This window comes from Capra hircus, chromosome 4 (genome assembly GCF_001704415.2).
Source record: "Capra hircus breed San Clemente chromosome 4, ASM170441v1, whole genome shotgun sequence".
In the NCBI taxonomy this organism is placed as follows: Eukaryota; Metazoa; Chordata; class Mammalia; order Artiodactyla; family Bovidae; genus Capra; species Capra hircus.
In genome coordinates this window covers 56,357,300-56,377,568 of record NC_030811.1, presented here as the reverse complement: position 1 = coordinate 56,377,568, position 20,269 = coordinate 56,357,300, and the positions used below count along the sequence as shown (strand labels likewise).

Below are 20,269 nucleotides of genomic sequence, written 5' to 3'. Positions count from 1 at the left end.
CTGAGCATCACTTTCCTTATTTGTAAGATATCTTGCCTATCTCCATAGAGTTTCTGTGAGGATCAAGTGAAGCAGTTTAGGAGGCGTGGAAATCTGCAAAGTAATATGGAAATGTAAGGAATAACATATATCTATGAGTAATAGAAAACTCAAAAATCACTTAACCCATATATATTATCTCTCAGGAAATCTGGATGGGAAGCAACTGCAGGAGTGGTTAATGAAGTGTCTCTAGAACAACCTCAGGTGGTCTGACACCTTCTTTTCCTTTCCTCCTCAGGGGGTTTGCTGCTGCCCCTTGTGATTACAAGATGCCTGCCCTAGATCCAACTACCATCTACAGAGAACACCATCCTGAGGCAGAAAGGGGACCTTTTATCTTTCCAAGTATCATTTATTCAGAGCAAGGACAGCATTTCCAGAAACCCTCCCTCCTACTGCCCTCCCATCATGCCTCATTGACTGAAATTGCATCCCATGCCCATTGCTAATCTATCTATCAGTGGAAGAGAAACTGCATTACTATGATTGGTTTAAGACTAATTAAGATTCATTTCCAGAGAGGAGGGAAAGGGCCTCCCCTGAAGTAGATGGCCACCTAAGCGTCTTGTACAAAGCCAGAGTGGTGTGAGCAAGGAAATGAAGGGGGATGACAATTGGTTTGTCAACCAGTTTTTTGCCACGGATTGCTAATTATGTTAGCTGTCTCCTTTTCCCCTTCCAAGCACCAAAGAAAACACGTTGCCTGTAATTTTCCTCCAGTCCTATTAGTGACTAAATAGAATGCCAGTTGAAATTATTAGAAATAGGACTTGCCTGGTGGTCCAGTGGTTAAAAATATGCCTGTCAGTGCCGGGATGCGGGGGTGCGCAGGTTTGATCCCTGATCTGGGAAGATTCCATATGGAGTGGGGCATCTAAAGCCCATGCACCATAACTACTGAGCCCACATGCTGCAACTACTGAAGCCTGATCACCCTAGAGCCCGTGCTCTGCAAGAGAAACCACCACAGTGAGATGCTCATGCACCACAAGAGAGTAGCCCCTGCTCGCCACAACTAGAGAAAAGTCCAAGCACCAGCAAAGACCCAGCACAGCCAGAAATAAATAAACATCAAGGGGAAAAAAGTCTTCAAACCTATCCAGTAACACAGTCAGGACTAGATACAGACACCCCTCTACAATTAGACCAACACCAAGACCCTCTTGTTGGATTTGAGGGTGAATCTGCTATCTTAGGATGAAGCAGAGGGGTAGAAAAGCCTGAAGCTGAGGCTAGAATAGGGAGAGACGACAAAGAAAGCATCTCTCACTCACTGAGCTAGGTGCCCTGGTACAAACTGAAGGATGACTCCATGTATATTCACGGTTGGGTAATAATCACTTTACTCTCTATTTCTGGAAATGAACTGTACCTGCACACCCCTCCAGATGCTATAAGCATAAACAAAGGATGATAGGTAATAATAATGATTCAGAATCATAACCACCAGGGTAAGAATTCCCGTTTGTTTCATTGCTTACTAGATGCTATTATACTGAGTTTATCACAATCAGAAAATGGGGCTGAATGTGAGAGATGGCCCTGGGTAATAAAGAATTGCTAAGGCAATGAGTATAATACATGGAATTCTTACTGAAACTGAGAAAGGGAAAGTTTCTTCCATCTAGGACTGCTAATTTGTTGGCCATCTTTGGCTTCCAGTGGCCATCTTTTTCCCCACATGGGAGAAACTGCAAAGAACGAAGCAATACAAAGGAAAGTAAAGCTGAGAGAGAACTTGCCAACTATAACATTTTAGCACCTAGATCCAGCCATTCCTGAAGTTTTATCCTATGACATTTCACATATGTAAGTCAATAAATTCCTGAATTTTATTTTCTTGGAACAGTTTCATTTGGGGACTTCCCTGGCAGTCAAATGGTCAAGACTCAAGAGTTTCCAGTGCAGGGGAACAGTTTCCATTCCTGGTCAGGGAATTAAGATCCCACATGTGGGGAGGTACTGCAGAAAAAAAAAAAAAAGAACAATTCGATTTGGATTTTGGTCCACTGTTGTCTTCAAAAGAATTTTTACTAATATTTGCTAAAATGTAATTATCAATCCCCAGGTCTTCTTGCTGAGAGATCAAATCACTGTGTTAGGCAAACTGACTTTGAATTGACTTTTATCAATTGCAAGTGAGAAAAATCCAACACAATTGCTTTCTGCATAGAAGTATATACTAAAGTTTTCCGATTATTTGCTTGCACGCTATAAGGTCACCTGTTGTGTTTAAATACTGTTTGTTGTCTTTTCTTTTTCTTTTTTCCTTCTTCCATTTTCTTTTCTTTTACTTTATGCACATAACTGGTCGGCCACAAAGCCTCCCCAAGATGGGGAAAACAGTTCTGGTCTAGCTTGGTTGCTGTGAGCCACTGTATATCTGGCATGCACCAAGGAGTCCTCTAACTAGGGGTAGAGTGTGGTTAGGCAGTGGGGTCTGACCTGACATCTCATTTTTTATGGAGTCTTAGGGCCTCTTTACATGATCTCTCCCCAGTTGTTCAGTTCAGTTCAGTCGCTCAGTCGTATCCGAAGTTTTGCGACCCCATGGACTACCGGACGCCAGGCTTCCCTGGCCATCATCAACTCCCGGAGCCTACTCAAACTCATGTCTATTGCGTCGGTGATGCCATCCAACCATCTGATCCTCTGTCGTCCCCTTCTCCTCCTGGCTTCGATCTTTCCCGCTTGTTAGTTTGGGCTTTTTCTTAGCATGGTGGCTTCAATGCAACTGACGGCTTACATCCCTGAAGGCTTCAGGAGAAATACTTTCAGAGAACCAAGGGGGAGTTCAAGCTCCCCCCGCAGCATCCTAGGCTGCAGGGCTCCCGGCCTTCTCAAGGGGCGCGCTCCGGCTGGCGGCACCCGCTGACCCCACCGCAGGGTTTTGGCGCTCCAAGTGCGGACTTAAGGCTGCGCCGCCGGGCGGCAGTCCGTCCGGCTGAGCTGCCGGAGGAGGCGGGGGACCGGTGGCCTCGGTGATGAAATCGGGCGTGGGGCGGCGGGAGGAGGGGTTGCTGCGGGGCCCGGCGGACGCGGCAGGCAGGAAGTGCTGTCTTCGCGGCCCCACGAAGCCGGTTTTGATCCCGGGCGGCGGGACCCTAGACTCCCAGCGGCTGGCTGGAGGGAGGGAGGCTCCTCCCCCGAGCCTCGTCCGGGGACTCGAGCTGCGGCGGCGGGCGCTTCCCCGGCAGAAAGCGGCGGTGCTTGGTCAGGACTGAATCCAGAAGCGCCCCTGAGAGCCCTGGTCCTTCCCGCTCTCAGGTCAGGGGGCGCGCTGTGAACGGGTTAAAATCCCCATCCTTTCCATCTTCTGCTGTTAATAAGGGAAGAGAAAGCCCACTCCCGTTACAGTTCGTGCCGTGACGAAAAGAAGTAAAGTGGGGTGAGGGCCTGGCTCCTAACTACTAGGGAGGAGCTGTCAGGTAGGAGAGAGCGTAGACTTGTTCTCTCTGGTCCTTAGGATTTTTTACCAGGGATAAGGATGAAAGCTACTAGGAGGCCAGTTCCAGCTCAAGGAGAATTAGGACCCGTGTCAGCCTGACTTAAGAGGCAGTGTGCTCCCCAGCTCCCGAGGATTGGAGGAGAGTCCAGATGACCACTGAGAGAAGGGTGGGTTGTAAAGGAGATTTAAATAGACATCAGGTGGAAAGTTGGATTAACGACCCTTTCGGTTCTTTTCTGTGTTTCTGTCATCCTGTAATCAGCTTTAGAAGTCGAACTTTCCTAAGTTTGATTTTCAGTTAGTTATTTGAGTTGTTTCAGGCACTTCTCATTGCCTGCTTTCTCATGATTGCTAAGACAGACATGTCAGGAAAGGTCCTCAAAGGGTTAATCCTTCTCCTTCACCTCTGGGAGCTTTGATACAAAATGCTTGGTTCCTTGAAGCCTGACTTGTACTTTTCAGCGTGGCTCTTGAGCTGAATTTCGCCTCAGTGAGCAATGGTCGTGGATACAGGAGCTGCATTGCTAGCAGCCACGGTCCTGGCTCCTTCTAGACACCCTGGACTCAGGCAGGGCTGAGGCCCACTCAGCGCTCAGTATCTTTAACTATAAGATGCCAGATGGTGGTTAATACTCTATATGTTTATTTTGAAGCTCACAGAACTTTTTCACAGACAGGAGAAAGATGATAACATTTTATAGGTGAGAAAATGGAGGCTCAGTGATTAAGTCACTGACCTGTTTAGCCAACAAAGCTACAGCAGAATTGAGGTGTCCTCAATCCTCAGACCAATGGGATTTTTCCAGTTTCACAGGTTTAAAACTGGTTAGGCTATCAACATGTTTGCTTTTTCTAGTTCAGAGTTGTGTTTGATTTTCATAAAGTTTAATTTATATCAGAGTAATACTTGTATATAGCTTAAAAACTCAAATATTAATAGTATTTACTAAAAATCGTACAAAAAAATAGTGGTGGGTTGCCACACTCCTCATTCACCCCCATAGTTCCCTGTACAACCCTCTACCCCCAGTTCTCTCCTAACAGGGCCAAGACTTCCATGTGCAAACGCTTTTAGGTTTCACTTCTTGGATTTAACTGCACATTTCTAAATGGTATGCTTATACTGCTTTTGTTGATTCAACACTTTTAGACATTATCTATTAACTTCTTGTAAAGATTTAGTTCTCCTATTTGCCCTTTCTGTTTCCATCCTTCCGATTGAGCTCCGTTATGATGTAATAACTTCCCTAATCAATGTGAGTACTAACATTGTTATAATTATGCAGTGTTGCTTATTTTTGAGTCAAATGGTATGATTTTCTTGTTTTCTAGTATAACTGTTGTCTTTTGAATAGTAATAGCCTCAATTTTTCATTTGCTTCATATACTATTCAGTTCAGTTCAGTTCAGTTGCTCAGTCATTTCCGACTCTTTGCAACCCCATGGACTGCAACACGCCAGGCCTCCCTGTCCATCACCAACTCCCGGAGTTTACTCAAACTTATGTCCATTGAGTTGGGGATGCCATCCAACCATCTCATCCTTTGTCGTCCCTTTCTCCTCCTGCCTTCAATCTTTCCCAGCATCAGGGTCTTTTCAAATGAGTCAGCTCTTTGCATCAGGTGGCCAAAATATTGGAGTTTCAGCTTCAACATCAGTCCTTCCGATGAATATTCAGGACTGATTTCCTTTAGGATGGACTGGTTGGATCTCCTTGCAGTCCAAGGACTCTCAAGAGTCTTCTCCAACACCACAGTTCAAAAGCATCAATTCAGCACTCAGCTTTCTTTATATAGTCCAACTCTCACATCCACACATGACTATTGGAAAAACCATAGCTTTGACTAGACAGACCTTTGTTGGCAAAATAATGTCTCTGCTTTTTATATGCTGTCTAGGTTGGTCATAAGGAGCAAGTGTCTCTTAATTTCATGGCTGCAGTCACCATCTGCAGTGATTTTGGAGCCCAGAAAAATAAAGTCTGCCACTATTTTCACTGTTTCTCCATCTATTTGCCATGAAGTATGGGACCAGATGCCATGCTCTTCGTTTTCTGAATGTTGAGCTTTAAGCCAACTTTTTCATTCTCCTCTTTCACTTTTATCAAGAGGCTCTTTAGTTCTTCTTCACTTTCTGCCATAAGGGTGGTGTCATCTGCATATCTGAGGTTCTTGATATTTCTCCCAGCAATCTTGATTCCAGCTTGTGCCCAGCGTTTCTCATGATATACTCTGTACATAAGTTAAATAAGCAGGGTGACAATATACAGCCTTGATGTACTCCTTTTCCTATTTGGAACCAGTCTGTTGTTCCATGTCCAGTTCTAACTATTGCTTCCTGACCTGTATACAGATTTCTCAAGAGGCAGGTCAGGTGATCTGGTAATCCCATCTCTTTCAGAATTTTCCAGTTTGTTGTGATCCACACAAAGGCTTTGGCATAGTCAGTAAGGCAGAAATAGATGTTTTTCTGGAACTCTCTTGCTTTTTCAATGATCTAGCGGATGTTGGCAATTTGATCTCTGATTCCTCTGCCTTTTTAAAAACTAGCTTGAATATCTGGAAGTTCATGGTTCACATATTGTTGAAGCCTGGCCTGGAGAATTTTGAGCATGACTTTACTAGCGTGTGAGATGAGTGCAATTGTGTGGTGGTTTGAGCATTCTTTGGCCTTGCCTTTCTTTGGGATTGGAATGAAAACTGACCTTTTCCCGTCCTGTGGCCACTGCTGAGTTTTCCAGATTTGCTGGCATATTGAGTGCAGCACTTTCACAGCATCATCTTTTAGGATTTGAAATAGCTCAACTGGAATTCCATCACCTCCACTAGCTTTGTTCGTAGTGATGCTTCCTAAGGCTCACTTGACTTCACATTCCAGGATGTCTGGCTCTAGGTGAGTGATCACACCATTGTGATTATCTGAGTCGTGAAGATCTTTTTTGCACAGTTCTTCTGTGTATTCTTGCCACCTCTTCTAATATCTTTTGCTTCTGTTAGGTCCATACCATTTCTGTCCTTTATTGAGCCCATCTTTGCATGAAATGTTCCCTTGGTATCTCTAATTTTCTTGACGAGATCTCTAGTCTTTCCCGTTGTACTGTTTTCCTCTATTTCTTTGCATTGACCAATGAGGAAGTCTTTCTTATCTCTCCTTGCTGTTCTTTGGAACTCTGCATTCAAATGGGTCTATCTTTCCTTTTCTCCTTTGCTTTTTGCTTCTCTTCTTTTCACACCAGGGACTTCCCTGTGGCTCAGATGGTAAAAGTGTCTGCCTACAATGCGAAAGACCAGGGTTCGATCTCTGGGTCGGGAAGATTCCCCTGGAGAAGGAAATGGCAACCCACTCCAGTACTCATCTGGAAAATCCCATGGACGGATGAGGAGCCTGGTAGACTACAGTCCATGGGGTCACAAAGAGTTGGGCATGACTGAGCGACTTCATATACTATTATCAAGTGCTATTTTTTCCCCTGAGGCTTCAAAAGCTGAAAATACTTTCCCCATGTATTCTTATCTAGATAATCAATTATTTTATTTTTCACTTGGATCCTTCATCTTTTATCCTCCAGTAATCCTTCGTTACTTTCTAGACCTGGAATGCAACCATTATCCTGGAACTTCTTTCACCAATATCCTGTCTTTTATCCCATTCCTGGATTGCATCTGTTCCTCCTTCTGTCTTTACTCCCATATTTTGCTGAAGCACATTCTGTAACTTCCCATGAAAGAGTGTATTGGAGGTAAATTTTTTGACGCCTTGCATATCTGACAATGTCTTTATTCTGTCTTTAAACTTCATAATTTGGTGAGGTATAGAACTCTAGGTCAAAAATTATTTTCACTCAGTTTTGAAGGTGGCGTGTACTTTTCAGAATTGCTAAGGAGTCTGATGGCACTGTGATTCCCTTTCTTTTATAGGTTACCTGCTCAGCCTTAACTCTACTCTTAAAGCTTTGGCAACTTTACTTCCATTTATTTTTGCCATTCTGAAGCTTATGATGATGTGTGTCTTTTTTACAACAGTTTCTTTTCATCTTTTGACATTTCATGGGTATATTAAATAAGTATACTGTGTTTTGATTTCTTTTTCTCCTTTTCTTTTTCTTTCTGTTGGATTTCTGTCGATCCTGTAATTATCTTTTATTTCCAGTTGTTTATCCCTTTGACTCTTCAATCTATTTTGTAGATTTATCTTCTGTTTCTTCTATTGCACATATTTTTAAAATTCTGCTCTCATATTTCTCAATTCAAGAACTTTTTCTCATTCTGAGCATTATTTGTCCATAACATCCTTTCTTGTTTCTTCTTCGAGGATACTCATTAATTTTTCTTTATTTTCTGCTCCTTCCATTGCCTTTGTATTTGCCTTTTCTTTTGATCTGTCTTCCATTTAGAGTTTCCCCCCCTAATGCCTGGATATCTGGGTGTCTAATCATATTTAAGAGTGAGGCCCTGTAACACCCTTTGACAAGCATCCATGTATGAGACAGAGAGGGAAGGTGCTTGTTCATTGACTGCGTAGTCTCACTAGAGGAAGATCAGGCCGTGGGTAAAGATTTTTTTTTAGGGCTCTTCAGCTTCTCTAGAGAAGACCCTTCAGTCTGGGGATCTATGCTTAGATGCAAGCTTTCTGGGTGGGTTGGAAAGGAGAAGGCTGAGTGTCTCGAGTTCATACAAACTTCCATTCAGCATCGATTTTCAGCCCACACTCACTATCACCCCCATCCTCAGCTATGCTCAGAGGGCACTAATCTGCAGTCACCTTCACAGGTTGGGTGGGCAGTTTCCTGGATATAAGGAAGGAGGAAAAAACTGGTGGCTTCAGCCACTCCATGTCCACATTCCCTAACCCCATCTCCTGAAGACTAACTTTCTACACAGACAGAAATCAGTTCTTTCTTCCTTCCACTTGCCCAGATTCGTTGAAATCTTCCTCTGATGTTGTCTCTGCTGAAGATTCCTTTGTAGCTTTCTACCTTTTAAATTTGTTTATTGTTGTTATAACAACAACAAAAAAAATTAAGCATGTTGTTCAGTCTGCAATTTTATTAAATGGCAGGCCCCACAGTTTGTTTGCTTTTTCAGAAATTGAATTGAAATCCTTTGTCCCTGATGTACCCTCTTCAATCTCCACTGGCCATTTTCTTACACTTTACCTTGCTTCTCTTGTTTTAATATGTTGAATTAATGAATTGTTTAGCCTGAGGAAAAACCATCAACCGCCTTCCTTTAAACTTATGAAAACAGTTGTAAAATGGACTTTTTAGGGAAGCCATTGCTAATAATAGATTTCAAAATGTCTAGTCCCTTCACACTCCTTTTCATTTTGGCATCAATAGTTACATATTTTTTCAGTAATTTGGATTTCAGTTTGTTGGCCATATGTTGTTGTTTGTATAACTCTTGTGGCTCAAAGGATGTATTCCTGGATCAGTTGGTTTATGCTGGTACCAGCAGTCTCCTTTTGGTCTCTATGCATAAGGCATAGCATTAATGTTTCTAATGAATGGATGCTGATGAACTGTTATCATCTCCCCACTTTCTGTTAGAAAATATTTCAAGCATTTACTTTGGAAAAGCAGTGTCCCACACATAAAAAGCTAAGTCTCTTCAGGCCTGGCTGTTTGCTATGTAGTCTTCAGGGGCAGAGCTTCCTCTGTCTATATAAAGCATATTTCAGGCTCCATTTTTCTTAGTCCCTGTTACCTTCAGTTTTCTTTCAGAAATATATTAACCTGGGCTTACACCAACATGGCTGTAATGAAGATACCACTGATTTTGCCTTTCTGTTGTAATTAGAAAGCATTTTGCAAGTTAATACCTGTGCATGCAAATGCAAATAGAATGAATAATAAAGACTCTCCCATTTATATGATCCTTAGTTCCCCTCCTTAGAGACAAGCCAGTTTTTTAGATATCCTTCCAGAGACAGTCTGTATGTATAACAAAGGTGGGTGTGTGATGGCCACATGATGACTCCTTTTGCCCATACACACAAATACCGAGGGAATTCCCTGGCAGTCCAGTAGTTACGACTCAGGGATCTTACTGCCGGGACCCTGGGTTTGATCACTGGTTGGAGAGCTAAGATCCCACAAGCTGCCCAGTGTGGCAAAAAAAAAAAAAAATCACTCCAAATGTAATGGTTTGCTCTTCACTCCCCTTTTTTAAAAATTAAAACTTATGGAGAGTGTCCCATATGGATATCTAGTTCACATTTTGAACATTTCCCCCCTGGTCATAAAGTAACACAGCTTCATTATAGAAAATGTGGAAAATTAGTCATCCTGGCTCTCACCATCTGGGTGCATCAGTGGTAAAGCTCCCATGTGTGTTTCCAAGTTTCTGGAGTCAAGACACAATTTTAAACCAGCCACAGTGTCCAGATGTCCTCAGTTGGATATTTCTTACAGAAGCACTGAACAGACCTGGCATGTTCCGTTGTCCTGTTTCTTTGTTTTCATTCTCATTTTTGTTTTTGGTCCCTTGGGCATTCACAATTAAACCCAAACACCCACACAGTGTGTTTAATAGGGAGTAGGTAGTGTGTCAGTACTTAAAAATGAACATGAGCATTTGGTGCTACTTTTCTAGATTTGGCATCCAGAAGCCTTTTCTGGACGTTTCAGCAGGGCAATGACAAGTGGAAATGAGTTGGGAGCACGGGCATGATTTGCTTTCTCAGGGCCCTGGGGTCTGAGAGCTGTGCTGGTGGAAGGGAAACTACATTTGCACACAGTCGCCTGCGTCTCTAGCAGTAGCTCTTCACTGAGTGTCACCTATTATCCCGGCACTGAGCAGGAGACCTGAGTCCTGAGAGGTCAGAGGGCAGTCAGGCTGCTGAGCAGCAGACAGTATCCCCATAGCCCACTCAGCCCACTGGAAGGCCAGGACAGGCCTTTCAGGGAGGATCTTGAATCTGAAGCTGTTGGGTGGGGAGTGGGAGAGGAGCCTCTGGGACAAGTCAAACCCCACCTCCTTCTGCTACAACAGGTCCTTCCCTCTGGCTTCGCTCCCTCCCTCCTGCACAGTCCCCCATCCCCATGACCCTCTCAGTGTCATGGAAGCTGAAAATTATGATAGGTAAATCACCCGCTCTGTCCATGGAGAATCCCATGGACAGAGGAGCCTGGCGGGCTACAGTCCACAGGGTCTCAGAGAGTCGGACACGACTGAGCGACTTCACACACACACACAAATCGCCCACAAGTGGAATGACAGATTGGAACCATAATTAACTCAAAGCTCTTTTTACATCACATTTTCCCTGCAATCTCTTGATTCTTCCAAAAATAAAATCATGCCAAGACACCAAGTTATTATTTCAGTGAATTTAAGTTCTACAACCCAGTAGGATGTGGTATAGCATGAGTTTATTTATTTGGGTCTTCTGACTGCTGGGCATATTTTATTAACTGTTTTAGTTATAATGTTTTCAGTTTTTACTGAAAAAACAACAACAACAACAACACCTTTTTATTTTGGCCTATTGATGCTTTTTGCTGATTGAAATGTGTTATATTCCTGTAAACATGGTTGATGATCAGTGTTTTGTGTTTTTTTTTTTTTTTTTTTTTCCTTCTAGTTATGAAGAACCTCCTCCTGAGTTTATCATGGTCAGTGTAAAGTTTGTATTTTTGGTTTTCCTCTGAGACAGATTTGACCAGAGCTCAGACTCACTTGTTATGAAAAACAGCTGCTTAAGGTTTGAAGCTCCTTTATGGTAGTCCTCTCTCTTCTCTGCAGATGGCAGTCAGTTCATTCACTTTGGGCTTGTCATAGTCTGTGCCTTTGCAGAAGTTTAATCTGCCTCGTGTCTGTCCCTAAGACACACCACTGCAGGCCCCCTGGGTGTCCTCAGCACTCGCTCCCCTTCTTTCTGTCTCCCTTGCGACTGCATCTTCTTGGAGCTCTGCTGCCCCATGTTCCTTCTCTGATGCTCCACTGCTGCTTTCTTGACTGTCATCAGTTCAGAGAACAGTGGACTCTGAGGACATGTGAATCCATCCAGTCCAGCCCCACCTGGTGCAGAGTCCCTCCTCCAGCACCCCGGCCACAGTGTCAGTGCGTTTCTCTGGGAGTGAGACTTAGAGGACTTAAGGCCAAAGTAACCTTTCCTGTTTGGTAGCTTTTAACTTTAAAAAAAATTTTTTAGAAAACATTCTTCCATTATAAATTTAATTTTCCTGGAAACTTGAAAAAATCATAAGGTAAAAAACAGCACCTTAATTATATAGTGCAGTTATTAGGTGGTAAAAATACATCTCACAAATACAGGATGTATGAGATTATAAAACATGACAGTGACCTTCAAGGTCTAATAATCTATTTTACTCTGATACATTGTTTTTATTGTTCCAGGAAATCTTATTTAATTCTATCTTCTGCCTCATTCCACAAAGCTTCTAAGTTAGCAGAAAATTTTTTGTGATCTTAGAATCTAATTTTTGTGATCTGGAATTAGAATTTGGAGCTCGCAGATCATCCCTGTGTAAACACCAGTGACTTTTCTCTAAGAACAGCTACTTTGTTTTTGTGGTAGGCTAGCCCACTCCAGTGTTCTTGCCTGGAGAATCCCAGGGATGGGGGAATCCTGGTGGGCTGCCGTCTATGGGGTCACACAGAGTCGGACACGACTGAAGCAATTTAGCAGCAGCAGTAGCAGCAGCTCTTCTGGAATAGTTACTTCCATTTTCTTTCTCAGTTATACTCTGTCTTTCTAGCTCTTCAGAGGATAACGTGATGACATAGGGGTCTCCAGCCCATGAGCAAGCCAGGCAGTGCTGTGTTCTCAGGCAGGTAGGAGGAGAGCTCTGGCGCTTTTTTTGCCATAGAGCTTACACACTGTTTCCTTTTTCAGGAAGATGAGACTAAGCCAGAAGACTGTATACCAGATGTCCCAGGCAATGAACATGCCAGGGAATTTCTGGCCCACGCACCAACCAAAGGACTTTGGATGCCACTCGGGAAAGAAGTCAAAGTCATGCAGTGTGAGTGTGGAAGGGTTTCAAGTAACAGCCTCGGTTCACGCAAGTTATAGACCACTGTTTACAAACGAGTTCACTCCTTTTAATTCATTCTCACACCATGCTGTTGAAGTCAGGGCGTGATCTCTAGGCGACAGATGAGGAAGCCCCCTTCCATGTGTTAGTCAGTGTCTAGGGTAAGTGGCAGAGCAGTGCCTTGACTCCAGGGCTTCTGGCTGCAAGGGCAGTGATCTTCCACAGGACTGTAGCTGCTTGCAGAGTCTATGCTTCAGTAATATTCCTGTAACAGAAAGGATATTCCATGTAGAAATGCCATGGGGGACGAAGGATGCATTGGGGGGGTGGTCCCTTAGGTCTTGCCTCAGCCAATCCTCCTCATCAGTGATAGCAAGGTTTTCTCCAGGTGACCTGAGAGGAGCTCTGGGCCACACAGGATGGGACTGGACCAGATGGAGCTGTGTGCACACCATCCACCACACCAGCATAAGATGGCATTTGAAAATGGGGTACTGCTGCCTTTAAAGACATTTGTTTGTACAGAGATTCTTCATGCACACAATTAAAATAGCAGTTCATGTTTCTTTGCCTCCATTCACACACCATCCTTTCCCAGTACCTAGGTTACAACAATTAGCTTTATTCAGCATTGCAGGGAATACCTGAGGGCGTGTTTTTTAGGGATTTTGGTGTCCATCTTGAAGACTGGCAATCACAGTGATTCTTACTCATCACTGGGAGATAAAAAGTTGTTGGAAGCTCTAAGTGTGTGAGTAGGGCTTGTTGAGTTTCACTGGAGGGTGATCTTTCTAGTCTGTCCAACCGAGAACTTATGAGGTCAGGACCTGTAGGTTTTTCTTCTAGGGCTGGGTTGTATTTTCCCAGAGAAGGCGGCTCCTCCATGGAGGGTGAAGGCCAAGCTGCTAGTGTTGTGGAATCTAACTGGAGCAAAAAGGCTGGGAAATCTTGCCGTCTGCTTTTTTTAACGTGTTCCCATAATCATCTGTATTTACTGCCGCACCTTGCCTTCACGTGTATCTGATGTCCTTTTGCCAGAGATCCTATGATTTACCTTTTTCAGACAATAACTTCTACCAGGGCTAGTAAGAGTTACCCTTGGACTTTTAATCAGTCCTCATTATTTCAGCTCCTCCTTTACCCTTACATTCAACAGTATCTGGTGCTCAAAGCTCAATTCCTGAGCTCTTTGGAGGTTCTGCAAAGAAAAATTGAGTTGATTCTCAGTTCTCCCCGCTGGTGCCTTAGAAGTGAATTTTCTGGTGTCTGTTCATTTTAGTGTTTACTGCATTGTGATATACAAAATTTTTTTGCATTTGACTCTTACAAGTTTTTCTCTGTATGTTTGGGTTTGTGGCCTTTTGAAATGCTTTATTGCAGTTTAATATAGATATTATGAAGTTCACTCATTTTAAACAGTGATTTTTTTTTTTTTTAGTTAACTACTGAGTATATTTGTTTATTGCCGTAAATAAGTTTTAGAAAATTTTATCCTCCCATTAAGATCCCTCAGGACTCTTTCCCGTTAATCACCATTTCAGCCCCAGATAGCCATTAATCTACTGTTTTTATCAATTTGGCTTTTTTGGATATATTATATGTAAATGAACTCATACATCCATTTATAAATTACATGAGAAATTCAACACTTTGTTATAAAATAGGCTTTTTATTCAATAAAATAGGCTTTGTGTTAGATTGCCATTGCTAAGTCGCTTTGGTCATGTCTGACTCTTTTCAACCCCATGGACTGTAGCCCACCAGGCTCCTCTGTCTGTGGGATTCTCCAGGCAAGAATACTGGAGTGGGTTGTCATGCCCTTCTCCAGGGGATCTTCCTGACCCAGGGATTGAACTTGTGTCTCTTGTAGCTCTTGCATTGCAGGCAGATTCTTTACTGCTGAACCACTGGGGAGGCCCTTGTGTTAGATGATTTTGCCCAACTGCAGGCTAATGTATCAATAGGTGTTATGAGTGCATTTAAGCTAGGCTAAGCTATGATATTCAGTAGGTTAGGTGCATTAAAGTGCATTTTTGACCTACGATATTTTCAACATACAATGGGTTTATTGGGACATAACCCAATCGCAAGTTTTCCTTTGTTTTTTAGGATCTTACATGGTTCATTCATTGATTGCATTTGTTTTTAGAATCGGAGTTTAATGAAGAAAAACTTTGATATGATCTACCAATTCTTTGTCTTCTTTAAAGGAAACTGTGTTATCTTACAGAAATATTTCCTTTTATATTTTTGCTTTCAGGCTGGTGCTGTAAACGGTATAGTCACTGAACAGGGGACAAAGAATGCCCTTTTTTTTTTTTATCAAAGGCAACCAAAAGTTAGAATAGTTCAGAGTAGTAACTAGAGCCCCACCATATCAATTTACATATATCAGAGACAGTGAATATCAGTGAATTAGGCTGTAATCAGTGAACTGGAAATTCACACAAAATACATTCCCAGAGCCATTCAGTCAAAGTGTCTGGTGTTAACCACATTTGTGTTAAGTTACAGGCATACCTCGGAGATAAGGCAGGTTTGGTTCTAGCAATATCTAGAAATGAATATCACAATATAGTGAATGACAAATTTTTTTATTTCTCAATACATATAAAAGTCATGTTTACACTATACTGTAATTGGTTAAGTGTGCAACAGCATTCTGTCTAAAAAAACAAAGTACATAACAATTTAAAATACTTTCTTGCTAAAAATTGTTAACCATCATCTGTGCCTTCAGAAGGCTACAGTACTAACTTCAAAGATTACTGATTGCAGATCACCCTAACAAACGTAACAATAATGAAAAAGTTTGAAATATTGTGAGAATTACCATAATGTGACACTGTGACATGCAGTAAGCAAGTACTCTTGGAAACAGGATGCTGACTGACTTGCTCGACACAGAGTTGCCACAAACCTTCGATTAAAAAAAACGCAGTATCTGCCAAGTACAATAAAGAACAAGGTATTATGCCTGTACATTTGTGAGACAGGTTCTTTTAAAAAAATTAACTTCTCATTAAAGTGTTATTTGCTTATACCTGGGAAAAGTAATTCTTTTTCTGAAGCAGACATTGTTATTTATTCAATCACTTTTTTAAAGTTACTGTATTAAACAAAAACATGTTTCATAGCTAAAATAGGGTTTTAGTTTTCCAGGCTTTACCTAAAGTTTATATCTTTAAACTATAAGCTAGAAATGTATATATAAATTGTATATACTCTTTACTTGACAGTAAAATAAATCTATCATTTCATCATATTATTTTAACAGTCACTTCCCAGGGGTGTAAATTCAGTAACTGCTTCTATCATGTAAAGTATGCAGCTGTCTGGCTGTACTGAGGTTGTCAGCGTAAATCAGACTGGAGTCAACAGACATTCTCCGGTTTTTATGACACTTAAGATGCTGTGTTTTCATTTTAATAATCTGATATAACTTATTTTGACATCAATCATTCCACTTCTAGTGGAGTAACAATTTTTACAGATACCATAGAACATAGTTTGGCAATAAATCCCAGAAACTTTAAGGATACTCATTTTGATTCAGAAATCCTACTTATAAGAATTTACCTTAAGAGTATAAGAGAACATTAGTATATACACAACTATTTACGTGTGTATAGGATAGTTTTCCGGAGAAGGCAATGGCACCCCACTTCAGTACTTTTGCCTGGAAAATCCCATGGATGGAGGAGCCTGGTAGGCTGCAGTCCATGGGATCACTGAGGGTCGGACACTTTCACTTTTCACTTTCATGCATTGGAGAAGGAAATGGCAACCCACTCCAGTGTTCTTGCCTGGAGAATCCCAGGGACAGGGGAGCCTGGTGGGCTGCCGTCTATGGGGTCGCACAGAGTCGGACATGACTGAAGGGACTTAGCAGCTGCAGCAGCAGCAGCAGGATAGTTTTCATTATAATTTATATGTTCAGAAAAATGAAAACTAAAGAAAAATGGAAAACAACTAATAGTTCAACATATCAAGATAAATTAAATACCGACATAAATTACTGTAACAGATTATTTAGCCATTAGGAATTGTGGCTTAGAAGGATGTGTTATATCATGGGGACATGTTCATGAAAGTGTAAATGAAAAGTAATAGAATTTTATATAGTATGATTATGATTTTTCATAAATTATGAGTAATGATTGAAAAAGAGACCAGGGAGTTCCCTGGTGGTCGTGGTTAGGACTTGGTGCTTTCATTGATGTGGGCACAGGTTCAATCCCTGGTTGTGATACTAAGATCCCACAGACTGCATAGGATGGCAAAAAAGAAACCCCCCAGAACAAGAAAAAAAAACAAGAAAAAGACACCACATGTTAATGTTACTGTTATCTCTGGGTAGTGAAGTAATCAACTTTTTAAAAACAATTTTCTGACAGTATCTAAAATTTCTATTATAAATGTTTATTCTTTTTTAAAACAAGATAAAAAAATAAAAGATAATTCACATACCATAACATTTCCCATACATGTGTTCTTATTTTTAAGTAATTCAAATAATTTAAAATTATCTATACCTCCAGTATATTTCCAGACTTTGGGAGACTTATATATTTTTGTATATCTATAAATGTTTCATTCTTATATATGATTTTTTTTTTTGGTATTTATTATTTAGCTGAACCAGTTGTGACATGTGGGGTCTAGTTCCCTGACCAGAGATTGAACCCAGGCCCCCTGCATTGGGAGAGCAGTCTTAGCCACTGAACCACCAGGGAAGTCCCCCTATATGTGATTTTATAATTCACTTGTTTTTCTTAATACTATTAATATTTCATGGTCATGTATCCACATAGAACAAAGAGAACTGCTTCAATATTTCTTCCTTGAATAATATTTCATGATTCTGCTACGGTTTATTTCTTTATAGTTCAGTTCAGTTCAGTCATTCAGTCGTGTCCGACTCTGCAATCCCATGAATCGCAGCACGCCAGGCCTCCCTGTCCATCACCAACTCCTGGAGTTCACTCAGACTCTCGTCCATCGAGTCCGTGATGCCATCCAGCCATCTCATCCTCTGTCGTCCCTTCTCCTCCTGCCCCCAATCCTGTATTTTTTTCCTTTTGGCTGCATTGTGTGGCTTGCGGGATCCTTGATCAGGGGTTAACCCTAGGGCCTCCACAGTGAAAAGTGCGGCGTCCTAACCACTGGACCACCAGGTTAGCCTTCCTATATCTTCCTATTTGGGAAATTCTTTTCACAGCTTCAGTGAGTTGGCAGTGCTGGTGCCCCTTAGGAAGGATTAGAACATTTGAACAACCAAATTGAAAAAGAATAACTGGCTTTTAGTAACCTAGGGGTTTAATGTTTAATTAACTAACAACCTAGCAACCCTAACCCAACTTTAACCCTTTTTTCATCCAACCCTTTTTCACCCTTAAGGCACATGAAGATCCCATGTATGACATCATACAAGAGAATAAAAGACACAAAAAGGATATAAGGTGAGACTGTTCTGGTAATAACAGTATCTTCTTAAAGTCTGAAATCATACAAAGTTAGAAACAGCCATTCCAGTATTAGAGAAATGGTTTAATGAAGATGGTATTTTAATTGTGAAATGTTTGGAGAACAGGAGTGGTCCCTGAAAAGACCAGTATGTGGGGAACGCACAGGCAGCCTGTTCCGCTTGGGTTAAAGTTGGCCAAGCCCACTCACGTCATAGACAGTTGATGTTGGCAGCCCACACTGTGATATCTAGCTCTACTATGTGATTGAGTCTCTTTCTTATGTTTTACCTTCTCCAGTGTCTTTAAGGGTCTGAGCTACTGTTAAAAATTAGACATGAATAAAGAGGGTGAAAAAACAAGAGGGTTTTTTTTTTTTTTCAAATTGGTGATATTGAATTGTAATTGTTGAAGGAGATTACCTAGTATTCACCTGAGAATACAAAATGGCTTGTACCCAGGGATTGAACCCAGGTCTCCCACGTTGCAGGCAGATGCTTTAACCTCTGCACCACCAGGGAAGCCCCTGTACACTGGTTACCGTCATGTAAAATAGGCGTGGATATAGCCAAGAACGGGGAAATATGCAAAAGTAAACATCAGGACTGTCTTTAATGAGGTGACTATTTGTGACAGCTTTCATCCTCTCTACTGCTCTTACATTTTTATCTAAAAAAAAATTGTTTACATTGAATTGAATATGGTTATTTCGTCAATCTTCTGTGTTTAGGATACAACAATCAAAACAATTACTGGAGGATTCAGCGTCAGATGACTATGGGAGAAGCTCCAGTTCCTCAGAACAGAAACGCAAGAAAAGAAAAAGAAGAAAAAACGAAAGCATAAGTCTTCCAAGTCAAATGAGAGTTCGGACACAGAACGACGGAGCCTGGCTTGTTCAACACTCTCCTCTCAAAAACCAAACACTGTGGCCAAAGCTGAGAGGACCCGTGGAGGAAGGCGGAGTCGGAGAGGAACAGGAGAGACGCCCAGAGGGAGGGGCTGTGGAGGCCCAGGTGCGGGTTCTCCCCTGCCTTCCAGGGAGGATGTGAGTTGTGTGTTGCCAGGTGCTAGCTCTGGCCACGCCTGACTTCAGGCTGGAGAGCTTTTCCCCTTGTGCTCCTCCCTGCTGATCCCTGTGGGTCCCAACTCCTTAGGAATGCCTAGGGCAGGGCGGCCAGATGAAGGGAGTCTCTGAGGAGCTCCTCCGGGGCTGCCGTAGGTTCCCCCTCCAGGGGGGAGCTACCTGTGTAGAGCTCAGGCCTGATTTCCCTCTGCTGCTGAGGATAATAAAAGCTCACTATTTATTTTAAAAATACTCAGTTATTTTTAAATCATCATAGTATACTTATGTCCAAATTTAGAAGGTGTATGAGGGGAATGCCCTGGCAAGTCCAGTGGTTAGGACTCTATGCTTTCACCACCGTGGCCCGGGTTCAAATCACTGACTGGCGGATCAGTGCTAGCTGTGAGGTGTAATCAGAAATATATATATGTATAAGGTATATATGGTTTTAATCATGAAAAACTTTCCTCTTTTCTTCCCCAGCTATTTAGTTCCCTTTCCCAATGGCTATCAATTTTACTAATTTTTCATCAAGTCATCCAGAAATATCTTACGTATCACAAGCAAATGTTTTTTTCCCTTTTTTAATACAAATGCTAGCATACCAACCCATTTGTCTGCATTGTTTAGGTTTTTTATTTTTCAGCTCAACAGTGTAAAACATGTTGGTCTTTGCTATACACAGAAGTCTCGAGTTCATGAAACAAAGACAGTGAAAGTCGCTCAGTTGTGTCTGATTCTTTGCAACCCCATGGACTATACAGTCCATGAAATTCTCCAGGGGAGAATACTGGAGTGGGTAGCCTTTTCCTTCTTCAGGGGATATTCCCAACCCAGGGATCGAAACCAGGTCTCCCACATTGCAGGCAGATTCTTTACCAGCTGGGCCACAAGGGAAGCCCATAAAACTCTCTCATGTTTGGCTGAGTTTTCAGGGGAAGGGATCAGTTCAGTTCAGTCACTCAGTTGTATCCGACTCTTTGTGACCCCATTGACTGCAGCAGGGCAGGTCTCCCTGTCCATCATCAACTTCTGGAGTTTACTCAAACTCATGTCCATTGAGTCAGTGATGCCATCCAACCATCTTATCCTCTGTCATCCCCTTTTCCTCTTGCCTTCAATCTTTCCCAGCATCAGGGTGTGTGTGTGTTAGTCGCTCAGTCATGTCCAACTCTTTGCAACCCCATGGACTGCAGCCCACCAGGCTCCTCTGTCCATGAGGTTTTCCAGGCAAGGATACTGGAGTG

At 42.1% G+C, this 20,269-nt stretch overlaps 1 protein-coding gene across 1 annotated transcript; it reads left to right on the top strand.

Annotated features, from left to right (window-relative positions):
- On the top strand, positions 1,579-19,709 carry LOC102179628. The gene is made up of 5 exons (XM_018047502.1): positions 1,579-1,588; positions 2,958-3,309; positions 12,350-12,479; positions 17,892-17,953; positions 18,687-19,709. Exons 1-5 carry the CDS (start codon positions 1,579-1,581, stop codon positions 19,006-19,008), a joined length of 876 nt encoding a protein of 291 aa, XP_017902991.1. The 3' UTR covers positions 19,009-19,709.

Bases quoted from the DNA above. Each gene is read 5' to 3' on its own strand.
- LOC102179628 (XM_018047502.1), top strand. The intron at 3,310-12,349 runs GTCAGGGGGCGC...TTCCTTTTTCAG, and splicing joins CTGGTCCTTCCCGCTCTCAG to GAAGATGAGACTAAGCCAGA. The intron at 17,954-18,686 runs GTGAGACTGTTC...TTCTGTGTTTAG, and splicing joins AGACACAAAAAGGATATAAG to GATACAACAATCAAAACAAT.